Genomic DNA, 22715 nt, shown 5'->3' with positions numbered 1-22715 from the left:
TACTGAAGTGTATTTCATGTCCTTTTCTGACGGAGGAGACTGTCTTACATGCAGGCATCAGAAAAAGTTCATTTCCTGAGTGTGCGAGTAACCCAGTGGATTCCCAGCAAAATAAGGGAGGCTCTTGGAATTGCTAACACTGGTTGCCTCCAGAGAACAGGGCTGAGAGGGTCGCCTTTCACTGTCTATTCTTTTGCACCTTTTAAATCATGTAAGTATTAGCTAGTCAAAAATTTTTAATTTACGAAGGTAAAAAAAATTTTTTTTTAATTTCAGTAAATGGAGCACAATGTGGCTTTCAGGGTGGGGGAGGACTCCTCTTGACCAGGTAGCATGCGTGTAAGTCTGACCTAGAAATTGGCTCCACCCACCAAAGCTGGCCTTTTTTCCCCTCAGAACCAGGGCTTCTCCAACATTACTGTGCACGCAAATCACCTCAGAATCTTGTGGAAACGAAGGTTCTGATTTAGTAGGACAAGGGAGGGGCCGAGACTCTGCATTTCTGACAGACTCCCGGGTGACACACGCGATGCTGCTGGCCCCGGGACCCCACTTTGACCAGCAAGGCTCTGCAGCCACCGAGGCAGGGAGCAACTGCGGGTTCTGCAGCGGGGTGGGCACGGGTGCGGGGAGTGAGGGCCCCCAACAACTGTTTACATCTGCTGCGTCAGCATCATCTCTAGCACTTCAGACCAAGCCCCTGGGGAGAGAGGCCGGGAGCCCAGAGGGACATGTAGCCACACAGAGGGACATGTAGCCACACAGCAGCAAGAGACAAACCACACAGGCAAATGCATCGCCCACGTGGGCAAGTGGATATTCCCAGAGCTTCCCAGGATGGGGGCAGAGTGGAGACAGCAGAGGCCACCCTGCCTCCCCTTCCCCCTCTTACCTAGAAGCCCTTGGAGTTGGTCTCTCCCCTTAACAGCCAGCTGCCTTTCCTGGTTGCCTCCTTGGCCTCCTTTAAATTTTATCCCTGGGGCCAGGGCCAAGTGTCCCCTTGGATGTGGTCCAAGGGCGTTCTCTGAGCAGCCATCATTTACCACAGGGATCTGTGAAATGCAGCTCGGGGCAGGCCAGAGTGGCTGGGCCTGGCTGCGATGTCTCGGTTGGCCTTGGAGGAGTTACACAGGTGCCCCCTTCCCTGAGGGCAGGCCAGCATCTCACTTTGGCGTCTCTTGGCTGGGGCGCAGCACGCAGCATGCATCGATAAATGTTTACTGCCTGTACGAATGAATGGATGTCCAACCAGGTCCTCAGAGACAATTAAAACACTCTCCTTCCACTCAGGCCCTGGCCTGCCCCCCTTCCCTGGATGCCTGCTCCAGGGCCACCTCTTCTGGACCTGAGCCACTCTGGCCATTGGGCGGCTCCCCTCCTCACGTGACAAAAAGCTTGAGCAAGATCCCAAAGTACAGATGAGATGGCTGTGCCTGGAAGCCCCTGTCTCACGCAGGCACAAAGACACCTCTTCCCAGTTCAGAGCTGTGGGTGGTTCAGGGCCCGACGTCATCACTGAATCTGTTCTCAGCCAGCAGCTCTGGCTACGTCTCCACTGTCTGCAGGGTCTGCAGCTGCTCCACGTTCACCAGGTGACGAGCCCTGTGGGGGGTGGGAAGGGTGCACACAGAGGGCAGAGAGGACTGTCGGGAGCCATTCAGAGAGAGGGGCCATCTGTCAGGGTTCCTGCTGCAGCCCAAATACATGGAGATGCTCAGGCGGAGGCCTCTGGAGCCACCCAGCAATGAGCAACAGCAACTGCACGGCAGCCGGAGCCTAGGCCCGTGGGTACAGAACCTCCCACAGCAGCAGGCAAGGCTAAGCCAACACAAGCAAGGCGGCGGTGCTTCCCGCTTGCAGGGCGTGGGGTTCAGGTGAGTGCCCAGGGAGGGACAGTAGCTCAGGAAGCACCAGAGGGCTTCTGGGCTCTGGGCCTGCCCCATCCAGACCCCCCAGCCTCTCTCTCTCTCCTCAGTCCTTCCCTGCCCAGGCCCAGCTCCCAGCTGGAGGCTGCCGATCCCTGAGTCAGCAAGGAATGAAAGCCCAGATGGAAGAAAGGCCGCCCCAGGCCGGTGAACACGCTGGGACATGGTTTACAGGAGAGTCACAGAACCCTAGCCTGACCAAGCAGGCGGGGTTCCTGTGTCTAGCCCCCACTGGGAGGAGGAAAAAAAGGACAACAAGGTCTAGAAAGGGCCGAGCACCTGCTCAAAGGCACGCACCGAGGCAGAAGCAGAGCAGGCCTGAAGCAGGCCTCCCGACTCAGCCAGGGCTCACGTCTGCAGAAAAGGCCAGGCTGCCCAGGGCTGCTGGACCACACCCCAGGGAAGGGTAGACTGAGGGCCACCTGGCAGCACAGCCACCACCCTCCTGAGGCTCGGGCACATAGAAGAGGGACTTAGGGGACTGATCTGATGGGAGGTAGGGGAGGAGGACTTGATAAGGCAGAAGAACTCACTGGAGAACTGGATTCTAGAGACACACAGCCTGGGTTCAATCCCCGTTCTGCCATTTATGAGCTGTGTGACTTGAGCAAGTTCCTTACCCTTGCTGTGCCTCGTATTCCTCATTAGTAAAATAGGTCCTACCAGTGCCACCTCATCAAGTCGCTTAAATGAGCTCAGAGGCAGAGACTAAGTGCCGTGCACATGAGAGAAGCATTGTTACCTGGACATGGGGACGGCACAGCAAGTGCACTCGGTTTAGATGTTATCGCGGGGCGTGGGAGCTGATGGGGGTGGGGGGGGACAAAGCACCACCTGATCCCCTCCAGGATGAGGCTAGCTTAGGCCCTTGTGGGTCCCGGACGTCCTGCCTGTGGCCAGGTCACCCTGGTGCGGAGCGGCCCACGGGGGCTGCGGGCATGAGGTGCCAGAGCAGGGACCCCTCTGTGCGCAGCCCCTACCTGCCGGGCTCAAGGCGCTTCGGGCACACATAGCCATTCCCCTTCCGGAGGCCGCTTCCCTGCTGTGCCTTGCGCTGCTCCGGCTGCTTTTGAAGCCCTGGCCCCGAAGCAGGCTGCTCTGACAGCCCCAGCCCTGGCGGCTCCTCCTCCTCCTCCTCGGCCTCCAGGACATTGTCTGGAGGATGTGATCTGTCAACAGGATATAATCTGTTAACCTGAGACGGCCCTGCAGGGCGCCACCCTGGTTCCTCCAGCAGCTCAGTCTGGGCCGGGGCTGTGGCCAGGGTCAGGGCTGGGGAGTCCCTATAACCCAGGGCTGGGATCCAGGCTGGGCTGGGTTCATCAAGGCGAATGACACAGGCAGGCCCTGCACCCGCTGCCCCAGGCTCGGGTGGGCTAAAGGAGTGCCGAATTCCCCCGTCTTTTTTTATTATTATTATTTTTTCCCCACTTCAGTAAGCTGGTCTACCAGTTCCCCACTCTGACCCCATTCCTCCAGAAAGCCAGAGCCCCTTCCGTCCTGCCACCTACGGACATCCCGGCTCCCCACTCATACTGGGCTCTGCTGCTCTGAACACACGCGCATACCCGAGAGACCCCGGAAAGAGGCCCCTGTAGTGGCAAAAAAAATCCATTTTTCCTCCCTTTACCACCCAGCTTCCCTCAACCCCAGCCCACCGCGATCCCCGAGTCCAGGGACCCTCAAGCAGACGGCAGGAGGCACCACCTGTCGGCCAACTCTCTTGCCTTCCCGACAGAGAAACCACCGCCCAAGGCCTGGGACTTGTCCACAGCCACAGGGTGGGAGGGTGGCAGAGCCTGTGCCCAGGTCTCCTGCCCCGCAGCCCCAGTGGCCTCTCCTTCCACCGGCTGCTCTGAGGCTCAATCCAGTTCCACAGAGCTTGTGCTAGAACATTCCACCTCCCGGCCCTTCAGGCCCTGCCACACACTCCAAATGCCCAATCAAATCAGGGTAAAGGTTCTCAGCCAGGGGGTCCCCTCGGGCTGCTGGGGAGGAAGCATGACTGACCTCACTTCCTCGTACTTCTTGTCACGGTAAAACCCGCTCTTTTTGATTAAGTAGATGAGTACCAGGTCGCAGAAGAAAGCCCCCTGCAAAAGAGTTGGGGTCCCGGACTCAGAGTCCCAGACTTCCGGGGAGCACCGGCCACCCCTCCGCACTTCACACCGTTTGATCCTGCAAAAGCCTATGAGGGGGGCGTCGCCACCCCCATTTAATAGGTGAGGGAACCGGGCTCCGAAAGGGGCACCTCGTCCGAGCCCACAAAGCTGGTCCCCGGTAGGGCCAAAGCTGGCCTGGAGCACCACCGAGCCCGCGGGCCCAGCCCGCCCCGGCCCACTCAGTCGTTCCTGAGCACCCACCCCGTGCCTGGGGCTGCACTGGGGTGCAGGGAGGACAAGGACAAGAGAGACCCCTGGGGACCCTCCCTCTGGCGCAGGAGACAAGCAGGTACATTGTGACCCAGTGACGTGGCCTGTGATGGGGAGGGGAGCAGGAGCAGGGAGAAGACAGGGTTTCACTCGGCCTAGGGAGGGACACCTGGGCCGAGGCTTGAGGGCTGGACAGGAGTTTATTCAAGGCGCAGAAAGCCTGGGGGGAGGGACGAGCCTGTCGTGCCTGGGGAATGCACAGGGCTTGTGGGGAAAGAGCAAGAGACCCTTCTGGAGAGGTGGCTGGAGACCAGTCTGGAAAGCGCCTTAGAAAGTTTCCGGGCATCGTCCTACAGGCAGGAGGCAGGCAGGCACCACAGTGAGAACTGCGGCACTGCAGGCAGAGCCCCTCGTGGTCAGTGTGGGACGGATCGGAGGGGTCTGAGCCCAACCAACAAGGACATCACAGCGGCGGCTAAGGGGAGACAGTGAGGCCCGAGCCACCCCAGCTGGGACCTGCTCGCACCTGAACGCTTGCCCCTCGGACCAGAGCAGGTTGTACAACGCTCATCTCCTCCACTAGAGGGTGATGCCACCCACAGCCCCGGGGGTGGGGAGGGGTGGGGGGAACCCTGAGCGACTGAGTGGGGGGGAGGAGGTGACGGGTGGGCCATCCTGGTCCTCTGACCTGGGCGCCGCACACCTCATTTCCCCAGATGCCAAAAACGTTATCTGTCAATTTCTTGTTCCACAGAGAAGAGCCCCCACCCCAGCCCCCACCGCCTCTTCCCTGCACCATCACCGTCCTCCAACAGGCCTGTCCTCGGAGGGTCTGCGTTCTGATTGTACCCACATCACAAGCCCATGAGGCCTGAAGGCCGGCCCCTCTCGAACAAGTTACATACGCAGACATCCAGGGTCCCTGACAATGACTGCAGCTAGCAGGAAGCCGTGTAGGACTCGCTTTTACGGACCACCTCTAGGAGCACGGCCTCCGAACCCTGTGACAGGACACAGGTTTCCTGGCCTCATAAAAAGCCAATCCTAGGGCCTGACAGAATCCTCCAGTGGGGTTGTTTGGGCTGCACAGACAGAGGAATGAGGGAAGAAGCTGCCGGAAACCCTGGACAGGGACTTGCCGGGATGGCCGAGAGATACCCACTGAGGACTCCCATGTCTTTAAAAAAACTTCCAGAAGTACAAAGCGTCCCTGCAGAGATTCAGAAGAAACTTTGCCCTGCCCTGGGCCGCCACTTCCTCTCGTGTGGCCCCTGCCAGCCCAGCCGAAGGGCCACCTCTAGGGAGGGATCCCGGGGCTGTCTTCCTGCCTCCCATCCTCTCAGCCCGCTGGTGCATTTTACTCCCCAGAAGATGTTCTCAAGTCATCGTAACTGCAGGGCAGGTGCTACTGGCATCAGCAGGTAGAGGCCAGGGACGCTCTTAAACATCCTACAATGCACAGGACAGCCCCCTGTACATTCTAGGATCTGTAAGAACACATCAAAGGATGCGTTTAAGACAACCAAGAATTATCTCACTCAAAATGTAGACCGTGCTAAGGGTAGGAAACCCTGTGTGTAGCTTAATCCTGCCCTCTTCTAGCAGCAGTGGAGACGGAGACATCAGTTCAGGGGCTGACCCGGGATCCCAGAGAAGTCCCAGCCCACACCTCGGCTGGGGGCTGACCCAGAACCACCGGCAGCTCCAGAGCTACGGGGTGGATGCCCCTCTGGCTCCGGGAAGCTGGCAGGGCGTGAAATCCCAGAAAGCCCTCCTTACCCCATCCTTTCTGACCTCGCCAATTTCACTCTTTCTGGGGCACTGGGACAGACTTGCCCTGGGCCGTCACCCCCCTCTCCCCACGGCTGCCAGGTCAGAGTAGGAAGCGGGGAGGGAGGGAGAGGTACTCACAGCACCCATGAGCGCCAGCCCCGAGCCCACGTTGATGATGGTGGGGATGATGCTGAACTTCCCTGCCTGCAAGGCACAGACAAGGCTGGTAAACGAGGCAGGGCTGACCCACGAGGCAGGGCTGACCCACGGGGTCCCCAGGGACTCTCCCAACACCCCTGCCTCCGAACGGGAGAACCGGCCCACACACCTTGCCATTCACCATCACATCAAAGCGGATCCCGTAGGCCTTCATGAGGGTGCGGAACTCCACCCCAGCCTGGTCTCGGTAATACCTGGCAAACCTGGTGGGGACAGGCCCAGGGAAGCCTCAGCGGCCTGGCCTTTCCTCTGTGGCAGCACAGACTTGGCTGCTTTGGGGACGTATAAGCACCCCCAGGACCCTGACGCTGGCAGCCGGCAGAAGGCTGCGCACCCTCCCACCGAGCCCAGTGCAGAGACGCATCCGCATCTTTGGAATCCCCGCCCCATGCTCTCCCAGGGCAAGGGCTTTCCCACTGCACTCTGGGCCAAGCCCTGGGCCACCAAGGCACTGCTGGAACTGACCTAGCAGAGGAGCCACGCCTTGGCTTTGTGGGGAGAGCAGGGCAAGAGGAGACACTCCTTCCCAAGAGGGATCCACACCGCTCCTCAGCCTCTCTCCCTGCACCTCCTGCTCCGACACCCACGCCCAGGAAGCAGTGTCACAGTGCTGGCACCCAGGGACGGTCATGACATGCGGTCAGGGGCACAAGGCGACAGTTACCTGAAGTTATAGCCAGAGGAGACAGACTTTGCAAGTTTGTTGTCCAGACGGCTAAAAGAATAGTGAGGGTTGCATTCAGAGGCAGCTTTATCAAGATCACAGTTCCATTCAATACGAATTCCTATCACACCACCCTTGATAAGAGAGAGACAGGGTCAGCACACAGAGCTTTCTGGAAACGGACAGAAGTCACAGGCCAGCTCTTCACAACATCTGGGCAAGACACGAAGTGCTCAGGCAAGAGGTCAGCCCTGCTAGACCACCCTTCTGGGAAGTTCTAGCTCCACCCCTCAAGTGGCTGCAAAAATTGCATCCTTCCAGCCCCAGGAGAGAAGAGAACGACCCAGGACTAGCAGCTTTCATGACAGGCACTTCACATACAAGCCAGGATGTGCCCATGGGGGTCTTTCTGGTCCAGTTCCATCCAATGCCCCAAGGCCACAGCAGGTGCCTCGTCTGTCCCTCACTGATGCCTGTGGTCCCAGCACTGTCACAGCTAATTCTGAAAACTGAGAGTCCCTGAGGGCAGATGACTTAGCAGGGCCACTCCTGGCCCCCGAGTCCCCTTCCACACCCCCTTCCTCATTGAGAGCCCAGGTCCAGAGCCCCCGACCCTAGAGAGGGCTCCCTGAGCACATGCCACCCACCTCCAGGGCCATTTCATGGAAGTTGCTCCCCGCCCAGCGGATCACGGACCCCAGTCGGAAGATGGGGCAGTAGAGGCTCTCAGGGCCAAAGTGACAGGATTTCAGGAAAGATTTGTTCTTGATGTCCATCACATTGCTCCTGGGTGGAGGCCACGCACAGCCAGGGAGATGAGGGTGAGCATCGCTGATCCTGGGCCCGACCCTGGGAGTCACTGGGTCCCTTACCCAACCTGAGTCCTGACCACTTCCCCCAGGTGACACCCTGCTCCAGCCAGCACAGAGCCCCGGCCCACAGCGGAGGAAGGGGCACCCCAGCGTCACCCAGCCGTTCATGCACAAGCAGACATCACACAAGCACACACTCACACGTGGGCGTGTACAGCACAAGCAGGGCCAAGCCTAGGCCCTCAGGGGCCCAAATCATGAAGAGGCCCCACCCCCGGTCCCAGGGGCTAAGCCCGACATACTTGGAGAAGTTGAATTTGGGGAACCGAATGAAGTTCTTTATGAATATGGTGAAGTCTTCAGCCTCTTTCAGGAACGGCTCCCTGAAAACCAACCCGGAACAGCCTGTCCACGAGGCCCTGCCCTGCCCCTCCATGCCTCCCCCAGGCCTGTGACAGTGCTGAGACCTGTTCCCTGGGTCCCCTGGCGCCTTTGCCAAGGATAGCTAATCTGCTCATGCTGCGGGGTCCTCAGGCCTCTCGGGGACATGCTGACTTCTCGCTCAGAGTGAGGCTCCCGGAGGGGGCCTGTCTCCGCCCTCCAGCTGGGACCCACCGCACAGGGCTAGGAAACGCCTCAGGGGCCAGAGGCTGCAGCCACTCACTGTGGTCCAGACTTTGTCTCCAGTGGGCACCAGGCGAAGATCTCACAGGTGCCCCTGGCTGGGTTCCCCGCACGCAGGCAACGGCCTGTCTTTACTCCTGCAGGGGCGGAACAGGGACAATGCCAGGAGCCTTCCAGCTCCAAGTCCCCCTTCACCCTCCACTCCAGTCCTGGCCATTCCAGGCCCTCACCATGTCCAGCTATAACAGCCTCGCCAGGGTGGCAGTCACTGTCCTCGGAGCAGATACCATCGGGAATGTCTTCTCTCTGCCAGAAGAGAAGGGGCACTTGGGTGGGGGTGCTCCCCCCAGCTCAGAGTCAGGTCCCACCTGAGAGGTTAGAACAGGGGTTCCTCCCTGGGCTGGGGCCACACACCCTTTGAGAACCTGCTTTTCCCCCAAACAATGTGGGAACCATGCACTCAGCCTCCCGGGCACCTGGACTGGACAGAAAGCGGTTCAGGGGGCTGACCTGAACCGCTGCCAACGGCTCTCCCACCCCCATCCCCTGCCCCATGCCAAATCAAACCTCAGCACAGGTCTGCTGCCGTTGGTTGGGGGTCACGATCATGTTGGTGACCACGAAGAAGACATTCTCTCCCTGAGGAACCAGAGAGGCGCTGAGGAACCTGCTCTCTTGGGGACTCTCCTTCCCAGGGCTGCTTGGCAGGGGGTGAGGCCTCTGCCCGAGTGTTAGGGATGATGTGGCCATAAAACTGGTGGACTTCACCCACCTGCTGGCTGAAGCATCTGCTTGCTGACCCCGCAGACCCTTCGATAGGTTTCTCCCAGGCCCACAAACCCCAACTGCTCCCACCCCATGGATGGCTATTCTGACCTCAGTCCCCGGGATCCATGCCCAGGGGTGAGAGAAGCCGGGGTAGTTATGGGACTTCCCTGGCCCCAGCCGACTGTGAATAGGCTGGAGAGCTATTCCCTGGGATGGTGGCATATAAGGGGTTACTCTGTGCCAGGCCACCTGACTCATAATGACCTGAAAGTTCTCTGAGCCCCGTTTGGTCTCAATAGACCCAGAGATTGTTGGGAACAGAGTGGTGATGCAAGGCACCGTCAAAGAAGAGAAGGGTTTGGTGTGGGAAGTAGGATCTGGACGGGGTGGCTATCCGGAAGCCCTGGCAGCTGTCCTAGGCCAAGGGAGACCTGGGATGGAGGTCCCTGGGTACCTGAGCAGCTTCCCACATGACCCACCCGAGCCAGACCCTGCCAGCCAGGGCCCAGTGCTAGGTGGGGTCTCAGACCTGAGATGGGATGACGTAGTCGGCAACATCCCAGAGCCGCGCCCCAAGCGCCGAGGTGTTAGTAAAGGCCACGCCCTTGACTTTGGTGACAACAGCACTCTGCAGGGAAGTGTCCACGTCTTGGTAACCCTTCTTTATAAGGAACACCCATCTGTGGAAGGGGCCAGCAGGTGGGCATCAGCCACATCACTGCCTCCAGGGAAGTGTCCCAGCCCAGGGTGGGGTAGGAGGCAGAGCAACTCCCAGGTGGCGTGGGGACAGGCTCAGGGCTCCACCTTCCCACCAGCTCCTGGGTAGGGAGCACAGCTGCCACTGCTGCCTGAAACCCAGTCTTGCAAGCAGCAGAGGAGATGAGCAGCCCCAGAGGCTGGGGCTCTGAAGGACCCAAGAGCGCTGCGCTCAGGAACCGAGGCCCGATGCTGGGCAAGCCTGGGCCAAAACCAGCTCAGCCGCGTACTGGCCATGTGACTCCAGGAAGCCAATTTCCCACATATAACACGGGGACAACTGCCTCCCTCCATGGACAGTGCAGATGGTTAAAGGACACAGGACAAAACTGAAAACAATCATGAGGCGACCTGGGACAAAGCCACACTGAGGGGCATTCTATAAGACTTCAAATCCTGTATTCTTTGGTACCAAAAACACAAGCAGTAAAAGAAAAAAATAGATAAATTCGCCTTCATCAAAATTAAAAACTTTCATGCATCAAACGACACTACTGGCCAGGCACAGTGGCTCACGCCTATAATCCTAGCACTCTGGAAGGCCAAGGCAGGAGGATCACTTGAGCTCAGGAGTTTGAGACCAGCCTGAGCAAGAATGAGACTCTGTCTCTACTAAAAATAAGAAAAATTAGCCGGGTGTGGTGGTGCGCCTGTAGTCCCAGCTACTCAGTAGGCTGAGGCAAGAGGATTGCTTGAGCCTAGGAGTGTGAGGTTGCCGTGAGCTATGATGACACCACTGCACTATACCCAGGGAAACAAATCGAGACTCTCCCTCAAAAAAAAAAAAAAAAAAAAGAAATCAAACGACACTACCAAGAAAGTGAAAAGACAACCCACAGAATGGAAGAAAACATTTGCAAATCATTTATCTGATAAAGGTCTAGTATCCAGAAATATATAAAGAACTATGTATGTCAATTTAACAACAAAAAGACAGCCTAATTTAAAAGTGGGCAAAGGATTTGAACAGACATTTTTCCAAAAAAGATATACGAGTGGTCAATAAACACATGAAAAAAGGAGCTCAATTTCATTACTCATTAGGGAAATGTGAATCAAAACCACAATGAGATACCACTTCACACTCACTAGGATGGCTATGACAATAATCAAAAAAACTTCAAGTAACATGTTGATAAGGATATGGAGAAATCAGAACCCTCGTACATTGCTGATGGGAATGTAAAATGATGTAGCTACTGAGGAAAAGAATCCGGCAGTTCCTCAAAAGGTTAGAATTGCCATAGGACCCAGAAATTCCACTCCTAACAGTGGAATTCCGAAAAGAATTGAAAACATATGTCCATACACACAAAAAACTTGTACATGAACGTTCTTCGCATCATTATTCATAATAGCCAGAAAGTGGAAATAATCCAAATGTCCATCAGCTGATGAAGGGATAAACAAAATGTGGTCTATCCATACAGTGGGATATTATCCTAGCACAAAAAGGAATAAAGATCTGATACATCCTACAACAGGGATGAGCCTCAAAAACATTACGCTAAGTAAGAGAAGCCAGACACAAGAGGCCACGTATTGCACGATTTCGTTTATATGAAACATCTAGAACTGGCAAATCCATAGAGACAGAAAGTAGACCTGTGGTTTCCAGGGAATGGGGGTGGGGAGAATTGTGACTGACTGGTTACAGATACAGGTTTCTTTTTGGGGTGATGGAAACATTCTGGAATTAGATAGTGATGATGGTTGTATAATATTGTGAATGTAGTAACAAGCATTGAATTGTGTGATTTTAAATGGTTAAAATGGTGAATTACATGCTATGTGAATTTTACCTCAATTAAAAAGTGGTAAAAGAAAAAAATCCTGTACTCTTCGAAACATGTCAATGTCATGAAATACAAACATTCAGGAGCAATTCCTGATCAAAGGGGACTAAGAGGACAAGAATGCAAGGCATGCTTTCAGATTTTCTCTTGCCATAAAGGTAATTATTGCAACAATTTACAAAAAAATCTGTAGGTTAAATAATATTATAATGTTAATTTCCTAATTTCTTACTTGTACTTGGTTGTAAACAAGAGAATTCCCGCTCTCCCCACCATATGAGGACACAGCAAGAAGGCAGCCACCTTCAAGCCCAGAAGAGAGCCCTCAGCAGAACCGGACCACACTGGTACCCTGTTCTCGGACTCCCAGCATCCAGAACGGTGAGAAATAAATTTCTCTTGTTTAAGCCAAAAAAAGAAAGAATGAGAGAGAATTCCTTGTTTTCAAGAAATACACACTTAAGCATTTAGGAGTGAAGATGCATCTTGTCTGCAACCTGCTCCTAAACAGCTCAGGAAAAATTACATACACACATAGAAAGGGAGGAAAACACCAATGGTAAAATGTTCACATTTGGGGAATCTAGGGGAAGGGCACTCAATACTTTTTGGTGCTACTCTTGTAACTTTTCTGTAAGTCTGAAATTATATCAAAACCCAGGCCAGGTGCGGTGGCTCATGCCTGTAATCCAGCACTCTGGGCCGAGGCAGGTGGATTGTTTGAGCTCAGGAGTTCAAGACCAGCCTGAGCAAGAGCGAGACCCTGTCTCTACTAAAAATAGAAAGAAATTATCTGGCCAACTAAAATATATATAGAAAAAATTAGCCGGGCATGGTGGCGCATGCCTGTAGTCCCAACTACTCAGGAGGCTGAGGCAGTAGGGTCGCTTAAGCCCAGGAGTTTGAGGTTGCTGTGAGCTAGGCTGACACCACAGCACTCACTCTAGCCCGGGTAACAGAGTGAGACTCTGTCTCAAAAATAAATAAATAAATAAATAAAACCCAAAAGATTTTTTTTTAAAAAAATGAGATGACACATGTAAATTGCTTAGCACAGTGAGTGCCTGGCACTGAGGAAGAGCTCCAGGAACACAACTCATTAACTGATTGTTAATGTTGCTGTTAATGTTAGAGACTATCCAGGTTAACCCCCTTGGTAAAGTTGGGGAAACTGAGGCTTGAGAGCAGAAAGCCACCTGCCTGAGGCCATGCAGTGAGTAGAATGCCCTGCACTTTGCAAGGTGCCAGTAAGGGTTCTCTGTATAGCAGATGACAATCAGGATGTATCCACCCTCCTCATGATCTCTGGGGGCAAAGCTGAGATGCCCTGGGCCCAAGACTGTCACATCTCCAAGGAACACTGAGAGGCCTGTGACCCTTGAGTCAACTAACCATTTTAGTAAGGACATGATGGGTGGGCCTGGCTCTGACACAAACATTAGCCAAATACTCAAGGACCAACTTCATTCATTCATTTCATGCCTACTCCCTTAGCAATTAAGTAATGCCAGGCTCCACCCTCATGGCATCCCCAGACTGGCAGGATGTCAGACACAGACATTAATGATACCCCAAATAAGCTTATAATTACACTGGGGGAATGCCAGGGGGGAAAAGAGAGGGAGTTACTTGAGAATCCAGATCTGGAGGATGAGTGGGCGCTCACCAAGGGAAGGAGGAAAGGCGTGCCTGGCTGAAGAACACAGCCAGGTGCCCAGGGATGCAGCTCAGGGAATGCTGAGTGCCTGGCCTCCAGGGCAGAGCAAGGTGAGGTCAGGGGTGCCCGCCCAGGAGGAACTAGGAGGACTCGGCAGCAGCTGCTGAATGAGGAAAGAAGGCGAGTCCCAGTTGTCCGGGGCTACTTCCTCCCTCCACCTGTTCACGGCCCCCAGGGGTGGGGGCTCTGAACATGCCTGGCTGAGCAACCTCAACAAGCTGCCCCCTTGGCTGGTGGCAACAACTCCTGCCAGGTGGGATGGTGATGGGAAAGGGGACAGCCGAGCTGGGAGCAGGGGTAGAGGCCTCTGGGCAGGAACCTCGGATGAGTACCGGAGAGGCTGGCCACTGGTAGTGTGACTTGACCGGAACTGAGTTCAGGGACATGCCAGGCTGATGAGTTGCTCCAGCCCCCAGTATGGCACTGACACCAGTGATTATAAATAACTTGCCCAGCGCCTGGGTCAGCTGCCAGGCCAAGGCCCAGGGAGGCTCCTGGGGTGACAGCTGCCACCAGCCTCCTGCACCCCTGCCCCCTTCCTGTGGCCCTAACACTGAGAGCTCTGGCACTGGGGTAAGGAGCTGACCATGGGAAGTCTCATAAATTGAGGAACCCAGCAGCTCCTGCCCACACCTCACCACCTCCAGAGCCAGTGGGGGAGTAGAGGGCGCCCCGCTTACCCCCACCCTTACAGCCAAGGGCCCAAGGAGGAACCCCTCCCCAAGCAGGGTCATAGAACCCCACCACCACCACCACAAGGAAAACCACGTGCACATTCCAGGACCCTGGAGAAAAACTCAGTGGCTGGCGCCCTCCCTGCCCACCCCCCTTGTCCCCCGCCCCTCCCCCACCTTCCCCAAAGTCCCCGGAGAACTCACACGACCAGGTACGTCAGGATGAAGAGCTGCAGCAGCCTGTAGAGCAGGCCCACCTTCTTGTTCTTGGCGACGACATACTTCTCGGTCTTGTAGTCAAACAGCGACAGGCAGAGCCCCTTCCAGCCCGTCCGCCCCATGGTGCCGGCTCACCGGGACCTGCAGACCGCCCAGCCCCACGTGCGCCCCATGGGGAGCCGCCGCCTCCCGCTCGCCCGCCGCCCTGCCCGCCCGGCCACCGGCTCGGCCGGCCGCGTCTGCACTGCAGCACCCGGCGTGCGCGGCCCCAGCGGGCATGGACGCGGACGGCTGCGGGGCGTGCGGCGGGGCTCCCGGCGGTGCCTGGCCGGCTAATGAAGCCTCCGCTGGGAGCTGGCTGGGGCGAGCGCGGAGCCGTGCACTGCGACCTTGCCGCCACCCCTTCCTCCTCCTCCTCCTCCTCCTCCTCCTCGTCCCCTGACACAGTGACACCACTGGATCGTCCTCCCCAGCCACTGGCCTGGGAGACACTCCCGGAGTCCGCAGGACCGCAGCGTGCGGCTGCCCCGCGGGGAAGGAGTGACAGGCGAGGAAATGAAAGGGGGAAGTGGGAAAGGCTCCTTTTAAGGCAAAATCCCTTTCTGTCCTCTCAAAGAAATCTCAAAGGCTTCTTCTTCTTTTTTTTTTTTTTTTTCTTTTTTAAAGACACGGTCTCACTCTGTTGCCCAGGCTGTTAGGCAGGGATGAGGGTAAGCAGGTGGTAGGAGGATGTGGTCAAGGGGCGAGGGTCGGGACCAATAAAAACAACGAGCAGAAACCGCAACGGCGCGATAACACTCCGCACGTTAAGGGAGTGGGGAGGAGGTGATGGGTAAAATCACACCTCACAGGTACACTGCAGGCTATCTGGGGGATGGGCACGGCACAAAAGCAATTTATGGAACCAAATTGTTTGCACCCCCATGATATTCTGAGATAAATAAAAAATAAAAAATATATAATATCGTGCAACGAAAAAAAAAGAGAGAGAAACCGTAATAGCAAGAGTTTGAGGTTAGGGACTCTCCCGACCGAGAGCATGCGCAGAAGCTAGGAAATTAGGACCAAAGTTTCCCCATTAGCACAGTAAAACTCACACACCCTAGTGCCATGACAGTTCTAGCGCCAGCCATACAAGGACGGAAAAAGGGAGGGTACATGACTGTGGGAATCTCCACCCAATCCCCCCAAAAGACATGAATATTCCAGCCCCAGCTTAACATATGATTAGCGATTAGCATAAAGGACAGACCCTAACCCTGGGATGATGCTGTTCCTTATTGCAGCAGTCCGCTCTCTACTGACCTTGAGAGTGTACTGTCTACACTCTGTCTTTAAACTCAGGGTCATCTCCACTCACTGGGATGGACCTAGTCCTCTCTCTGGGGACTTACTTTCGCTTTGCAATAAAAGCGACATGTGTGGAAGTGCTTCATGTCTGTCATCACTCCGTGGCACCTGCCCTGCTTGTGATTATTCCAAGAAAGGAGCCCAAGAACCAGGACAGCTCTCCCTAACCACACCTGACAGCTGGAGTGCAGCAGCAGATCACAGCCCACTGCAACCTCCAACTCCCGGGTCCAACCTACCCTCCTGCCTCAGCCTCTGGAATAGTGGGGACTACAGGCATGCGCCAGCACACCTGGATAATTTTTAAATTTTTTTGCAGAGATGGGGTTTCCCCTGTTGCTCAGGCTGGTCTGGAACTTCTGATCTCAAGAGATCCTCTTGCCTCAGCCTCCCAAAGTGCTGGTGCTGGGATTACAGGCCTGAGCCACCCCCTGACCAGATTCTTCCTATTGAATAAATGGGGAAACTGAGGCCTAGAAGGGAGTATCTATAGCACAGGAAGTGGAGGTGAAGAAGGAATAAAGAACATTCACAGGTAAGCACAACAGGTTTCTTGATTCACCTGGTGCTAGGATCTACTGGGAGGCAGATGCTTTCTTGCTCCCAGGGGGAGCCCTGGCCACCCCCACAGGCTGGAAGAGACAGACTTGTCTGACCCATGGCTGCCTGTTTCGGCTGTGATTAGGTGGGCGTTCCTTCTGCAGTAGCTGCTGCAGGTTTAAAGCCCCACACTCCCAGGAAGTCAGTTGCCAAACAGGTCCCTGATGCCCACAGCATGAAGAACTCTGTCCCACACTCAGGGTGGATGGAGTGGGGGTGGGGAGACACAGGCAAGCAAGGCCCAAGATCATAAAATATGCTTGGAGGGAGTGCATGCACCAACTGTTTGGAATGGTTCCCACAGCAAAAGATAGACCTAATCCAGGCTGTTATGACAGCAACCCTCACAATATGTGAAATTAAAGAGAGGGTTGGGAGCGGGGATGAGGGAGGGCCTCCCAGAGGAGAGGTCAGCTTCAGAATTTGCGACAGCCCTAGAGAGGCAGGGCCCTGGGAGAGCTCTGCATGTGTGAGGAGCTGTGCACACTCGTGTTCTGCTCCCCGCAATCTGACCTCAAGCAGCCCGCTCCTGCCCTACTCCTTGCCTTCACATGCAAAGAAGCTCACCTTCCCTGAACCACAGGCTCTGGGCGCTGGAAGGGACCCTAAAGTTCACCAAGAGGACTCGTGGTCCTCTCTAAGCATGAAAGCCCCAGGGAAGGTCTCCAGTGTCAGTGTGCATGGGAATCATTTGGAAGGAAAAAGGCAAATTCCTGGGCCCTGGCTCTAAAATTCTTACTAAGTCTAGGATGGGGCTGGGAATCTATTATATTTTGCTCTCAAACTGGCATTTGCAAAGAACTTTGCACCTTTTCATCAGTTCCAACTCAAATGCTATGTCCTCAAAAAGGCCTGTTCTTTATCATCACCCACCAAAAGTAGCCCCAGCCCCAGCCCAATCACCTTCTATCCCATCACCGCATCTTATTCCCCTGGAGCACTCGTCACTATCTGATGGGATTTCATTAACTTATTGACTGTCCCCGACTAAGACCAGAAGCTCCAGGAGGGCAGGGCCCTTGCTTTTGGACATCTCCAAATATGTCTCAGCACTATGCCTGCCACATAATAGCTGAGACATATTTGTTGACTGAATGGACAAACCAGCCCTGATTATTTTTAAACAGAGAGTGGGAAGGTATTTGGAGCTGCCACCCTGTCCCAGTCATGACTGGGGATTTTAGAAGCTGAAGTCATCCTCACTCTCCCCTACCATGGCCCTCCAACACTCCACAGAGCAGCCTCCATGGAGTGACATCATGTTTATGAAGTTGCCCGTCACCCTGAGGGCACTGCTGCAGGAGCCTCCTGAATTGCACCTGGCCTGGAGAAGATCTCTAGAGGTGAGTCTCTCCACTCCCCAAAGGGAGACCCGAGTTTTGTGGCTGGGGCCTGCTCCTTCTGTGGAGGGACCCCCCACCAGCAGAGAACAGGGCCTTCATTTTGCAAGAAGGGGAGCTAAGTGAGGCCCCAGGTCACACAGCAGAGCCTACAGCTGGCCCCAGTCCAGGACACTCTCCTGTTCTTGATTCGTCAAACCTTTCCTGAGTGCCTACTGTGTGCTGCTGCAGAGGCCGAAATGCCTGGCGCCTGCCCTCAGCGGCCTGACACAACTGCCACCCTGGCTTCAGAGAAGGGGCTCTGCTCCCACTGCCCTCCCGTGCAGGCGGCCCTACAGTACAGCTGGGCTGCAACTTCCGACAGAGCAGTCCTGAAGCTGCAGAGCCATCCAGAGGGGACAGGGCTGCTCTCAGGGCTGGGGGTCCCTCACCACACAGCCTCTTAGAGTCATGACATTAGTTTACTAGGTTACAACCAGCATGTATCTAAAAAAAAAAAAAAAGAAAGAAAGAAATAGAAAATATCAGAGGTGTTTAAGGAAGTAAGGGTAGGTATTGCTTTGGGAAACTTTCATTTCAAATACGAGTGTGTCTGTATGTGGCATCACGGTGTAGAATATACTTCTTCCTGTGGGTTGCAGTCAAAATAATGTGAAAAATACTCATTAGCTGTGACCTACAGCATCTGCCCTCTGTCTCCACGTGGGCCAGCCCGCCTCCCCCGCAAGCACACGCATAACACCCACAATGCTCGAAGGGGAGAAGAGGGCTCTGCTTTGTACATTTGCATCATTAACCGTCCACGTTGGGACGTTTCCAAAACCAAGGTGAAATCTCCACTTGAGAGAAAACTGCCTGCTGCTTTTGAGTGAGAGTTTTCCTAGATTGTACCTAACCCCATCTCAGCGGCCTCCGAGCCCCAAGGGACCCTGCTAAAATGATCTTCACCCCCTTATCACAGCGAATACACTGTTCTAAATGACTTGCATGGCGGGACAATGCTACGTGGGTGGTACTGTTATCCTTAGTTTTTCCTTAGAGGTGAGACATGCCCATGGTCACACCACTAGTAAGCATGTGTGCCGGAATTGGCATCCAGGTGATCTGGCTCCACTGTCACCAGGAGCACAGTGCTCTACAGTTTCCACGTCACCTGCCTCAACTCACTCTGTGCACGGGCCAGAGAGCTAACTGTAAAGCCCATTCCATGAAGAAGTGAGGTCCAGAGGTCACCTGAGCTGACACCAGCACTAGGCCTAGGTCTAGTCACCAGGGCTCTAGAGCTCTGTCCCCTAGACACTGTGGCCAGGGCCCTGCGGAACACCACCGCCTCACCCGGACACTGCCCCTCGGAGGGAAACGGACTCTCTCACAATGGCTCAGGAGAGTCAAAAGGACGGGCACCTTCTACAGCAGCTCCTGCTGCCGCCAGGGCCAAGAGCACCGCCATGGCATGCCAAAAACTGCTGGGTGCCTTTGCACTTCACTCCCTGGGTCAGGGGTCAGGGGTCAAGGGTCAGGGCTAGTCTTCAGAGTAGCCCCTCGCTGCCTCACCACCACGCCCTTCCTTCTCGTCCCCCACAGGCATCCACATCATGCTTCACTGCGATGAGTGCAATCCAGTGTAATCCCTTCCTCTGTGCGTCCACCTGAAATAAAGGAAAGGGTGAGCAGTGAGCTCTTCTCTGGGCCTCAAGCCTTACTCTCTGGATGATTTCAGGTACCTGCAGTGAAGGATGCGCAATAGAAAGTGAATTTCTGAAAGGCTTTTCTCTTTTGACAACATCTCACCTGCTCCTAAGACTTGCCAGCATTTTAAGTCTACTGTTGTGGGTTTGGACCCACTCTGGGGACCTTCTCGGTCTGCTCTGGGTCCTGGGACAGTCTCCAGTAAAAACCCTGGTGGCTCCTCAGACAGAGCCCTCCCCTCCTCCAAAGAAATTGCTGGGGGGAAATAGACCCTCCTGCCTGATTCCAACCCTCTCCCCATACTGTTCTGTCCCTTCTCCTTTGAATTTTACAGATTATAAGGGAGAAAGCATGGTGAATGGGGTGAGCCTTTAGAGACCCCTCAATCAAGAAAAACCTCCCATTTCTCTAGGGACTGAGAAAGAGCTTCCAAGAGGGAAGACGTTGGCCACAGGTGGGTGGCTGGAAGGCTGTCAACAGCATCATTGTGTTTCCATCAACAGCCTGGAGGTGTCACTCGATGTCCCCTGCAGCCTCCAGAGAGCATGGGTTCCCCCTGTCCCCTCCAGACCTAATGAGGGTAAAAGAACCCTTCCCCCTAGCCTGAGAGGCTAACAAACTCAAAAAAATTCTGCACAAAATTAAAGGAAACAAAACAAATAAGAACACACAGAATTTCTATAAAATAGGGTTCTTGGGGTAGAGGTTCAGATCTTACTTACAGGCAGTGGTTCACACCTGTAATCCTAGCACTCTGGGAGGCCAAGGCAGGAGGACTGCTTGAGGTCAGGAGTTCAAGAGAAGCTTCAGCAAGAGGGAGACCCTGTCTCTACTAAAAATAGAAAGAAATTAGCTGTACAACTAAAAATAAAAAAAATTATCTGGGTGTGGTGGCACACACCTGTAGTCCCAGCTGCTCGGGAGCCTGAGGCAAGAGGATCGCTTGAGCCCAGGAGTTTGAGGTTGCTGTGAGCTAGGCTGACGCACCATTGCACTCTAGCCTGGGCAACAGAGCCAGACTCTATCTAAAAAAGAAAAAGAAAAAAAAGATCTTACTTACGTAGTGAACTCTATTTCCCACCCCAAAGGATAAGGAAGACCCGGAGGTAGGAGATTTTGAGTCTGTCCTAGGGCACAAAAGGAGGTCATTACAGGATAAGGAGGCCTTGGAGGACCATCTGCAGACCCTGCCTTCCTTCAGAGCCCTAAGAACCCTGGTGGCCCAGAGAGACAAGAGTGGGAAAGGGGTGGCATGGGGAGGTTTCACCAAGAGCCTCCCAAACAAGGGGCCCTATTTCTTTCGCGCAGGTCCTACTACAACAAACTCATCCCAGTAAAAGACATTACTGACCCATTTAGGAAACAGCAGGTGCATTTATTAGTGTCCTTTAAATACAGTCAACAAGAAAAGGAAGCTCGTGGGGGGTATTTCCAAGTCACCCGCAGCATGATTGATGGGCTGGTGATCAGTACTTAGCTCCCACTGTCTGACCTGGGGAAAAACTCGACTGAGGTGCCAAACACTTAAAGAGTAAAGAGCCGAATCCTAGTCCCCTGGGCACTAAAAAGGCTAAAGATGCAAACTTGAGCAACCAAACCCAAAAGGCAGTGACAACTCTAACATGGTACCTCTTAGAGCAACCCTTGCTCTCACCGCTGCTCCCCGCAGTGATTCCGCCCCAGGGCCCGCCCCCGCAGCCTGCAGCCTGCATGACATTATGACATTTCTCACGTCCCTTCACTCCTCTCCACTCTCAAACTCACAGGGCCAGAGTGGGAATGAAACGAGAATGAGCGTGAACTCCTCATAGACAGCACTGCAAGTGTTTGTGTCTTCCCCCAGTTCCTAGCACACGTCCCCACGTAGATTCTTACACAACACACTGTCCCCAGCCTTTCCAGCCGCACGTTCCCCGCCACGCACACTGAGCTACAGCCAAGCCAGCTCACGGGCTCTGCGACAGCCTTCCTTTCCCAACCTCATGCCTCTGCCCAGGCTGGTCTCTCCTCAGTCCTCCAGGCTCCCAGGCTCAGCTTCCTGGCGTCTGTGTCCTTCAAAGGCCTCTTGGATCCTCTCTTCTGCATTCCCACAGCACAGGATCTGTGTGATTCAGAGAATTCACTGCTTTCTCCCTCGCTGTCACCGTTGGGTACATATCTCAGCTGTCGAATAGGGCTGTGAGGGCAGGAAAGGGTTTAACCCGTCTTTGTCCCCTGGGCACCTCCAGGATGGAAGCAGTCACTGAGGCTTGTAGAACCATGAACACAGAACGAACGAATGCATGCATGCAATTCCTGACTGCCCATTAGCCTGTATACTGAAGTGCCTAGGGCAGAGTGACTAAGCCTTTATTTTTGTATATTCAGAAGAGATTTCAACAAATATAATTCTACCAGAACATTAAGTTAAATTTATCTCCTGAAACAACTTATTAGTCATCGAGACTCCAAGTCTGTGCTGAGTGCTAACCATTGACCAAGTGTAATGACAGGAAGAAACTCTGAGCTCGTACCTGTCTCACAGAGTGTGGTTCTTACATCAAAATCAATTGGACTGCGTGCCAAAAAAGTAGATTCCCAGGCCCAAGCCGTGCTAGAGCATCAGAGCCTTCAGGGATACGGCCAAGGAACCTGAACAGCTGCGCTCCACAAGTCATTCGTCTGCCCAACTAAGTCTGAAAAACACCACTGCACTCCGGGGCCGTTACCTACACCTTGCCCGGTCTGTAATGCAGCTTTCATGGAAAAAGCATTAGACTCCGAATCCAAAATCCTTCTATTAGAACAATGGCTCTGCCATGTATTAGCCCTGTGGCCTTGGCCAAGTTGTTTCCTCTCCGTAAAACAGGGGTAACACTGTCTGGAGTGATCATTAAGATTAGCTGCAAAAGTACAAAGCCTCTGGAGACACGTGATTGTTTAAATGGGACCAGAGCAAAAAGAGCAGGAAGTCTGCGAAGCTGGATGGGAAAAGTTTGCACATCTATTTTTACTACCCTTTAACTGAAATTCAGCATTTCCTTCAATTATGAATATTAGCCAACAACGATAGTAGTATTAGCAGCACTTATAATCTTGATACCAATAGAAATTATATTTTCCCATCACATTACAGCTACTGCAAATATCTCAAAATATATTTTAAGCTCATTACAACTTTGAAAGTAGGGTAGTTATCAGACCTGCTGCTTTGATGCATTAGTTTTAGAAGCATCAAATATATATCATAAAAGCATCATATATCTCTGTACCACAACTTTTTAAACATATTCTGATCACCATATTTCAATATGATTGGCTCTTTGTAAACTCTTACATATTTTTTTATTTTTATTAATTTTATAACTTTTACACATTTAAAAACAAGCTGATGGGTAGACGAGAAAATACATGATAAAGTAAGCATAGTAAGGTGTT

At 54.0% G+C, this 22715-nt stretch overlaps 1 protein-coding gene and 1 long non-coding RNA gene across 2 annotated transcripts; one reads left to right on the top strand and one right to left on the bottom strand.

Annotated features, from left to right (window-relative positions):
* Nucleotides 1-1362: 1362 nt before the first annotated feature.
* P2RX5 (purinergic receptor P2X 5) lies at nucleotides 1363-14441 on the bottom strand. Its single transcript, XM_069483452.1, has 12 exons — nucleotides 14305-14441; nucleotides 9687-9837; nucleotides 8957-9028; nucleotides 8620-8695; nucleotides 8430-8526; nucleotides 8068-8148; nucleotides 7601-7739; nucleotides 6954-7087; nucleotides 6399-6492; nucleotides 3932-4018; nucleotides 2906-3066; nucleotides 1363-1602 (listed from the first exon to the last, which is right to left on the bottom strand). The coding sequence occupies exons 1-12, from the start codon at nucleotides 14439-14441 to the stop codon at nucleotides 1545-1547; spliced, it is 1287 nt and encodes a 428-aa protein (XP_069339553.1). The 3' UTR covers nucleotides 1363-1544.
* LOC138392584 (uncharacterized) lies at nucleotides 1532-5072 on the top strand. The gene is made up of 4 exons (XR_011234934.1): nucleotides 1532-1592; nucleotides 3990-4147; nucleotides 4658-4852; nucleotides 5052-5072. It is a non-coding gene; the product is annotated as an uncharacterized lncRNA (long non-coding RNA).
* Nucleotides 14442-22715: the final 8274 nt, after the last annotated feature.

The sequence above is a fragment of the Eulemur rufifrons genome, chromosome 9 (assembly GCF_041146395.1).
Source record: "Eulemur rufifrons isolate Redbay chromosome 9, OSU_ERuf_1, whole genome shotgun sequence".
NCBI lineage: Eukaryota > Metazoa > Chordata > Mammalia > Primates > Lemuridae > Eulemur > Eulemur rufifrons.
This window is presented reverse-complemented; position numbering and strand designations above follow the sequence as displayed.

Excerpts from the sequence above, each read along its gene's own strand:
- P2RX5 (XM_069483452.1), bottom strand. The coding sequence starts at position 14,441 with ATGGGGCGGACGGGCTGGAAGGGGCTCTGCCTGTCGCTGTTTGACTAC. Across the intron at positions 6,493-6,953 it reads TCCTCTGGCTATAACTTCAG|GTTTGCCAGGTATTACCGAG; the intron begins GTAACTGTCGCC and ends TGTCCCCACCAG. Across the intron at positions 1,603-2,905 it reads AAGCGCCTTGAGCCCGGCAG|GGCTCGTCACCTGGTGAACG; the intron begins GTAGGGGCTGCG and ends CACCCCCCACAG.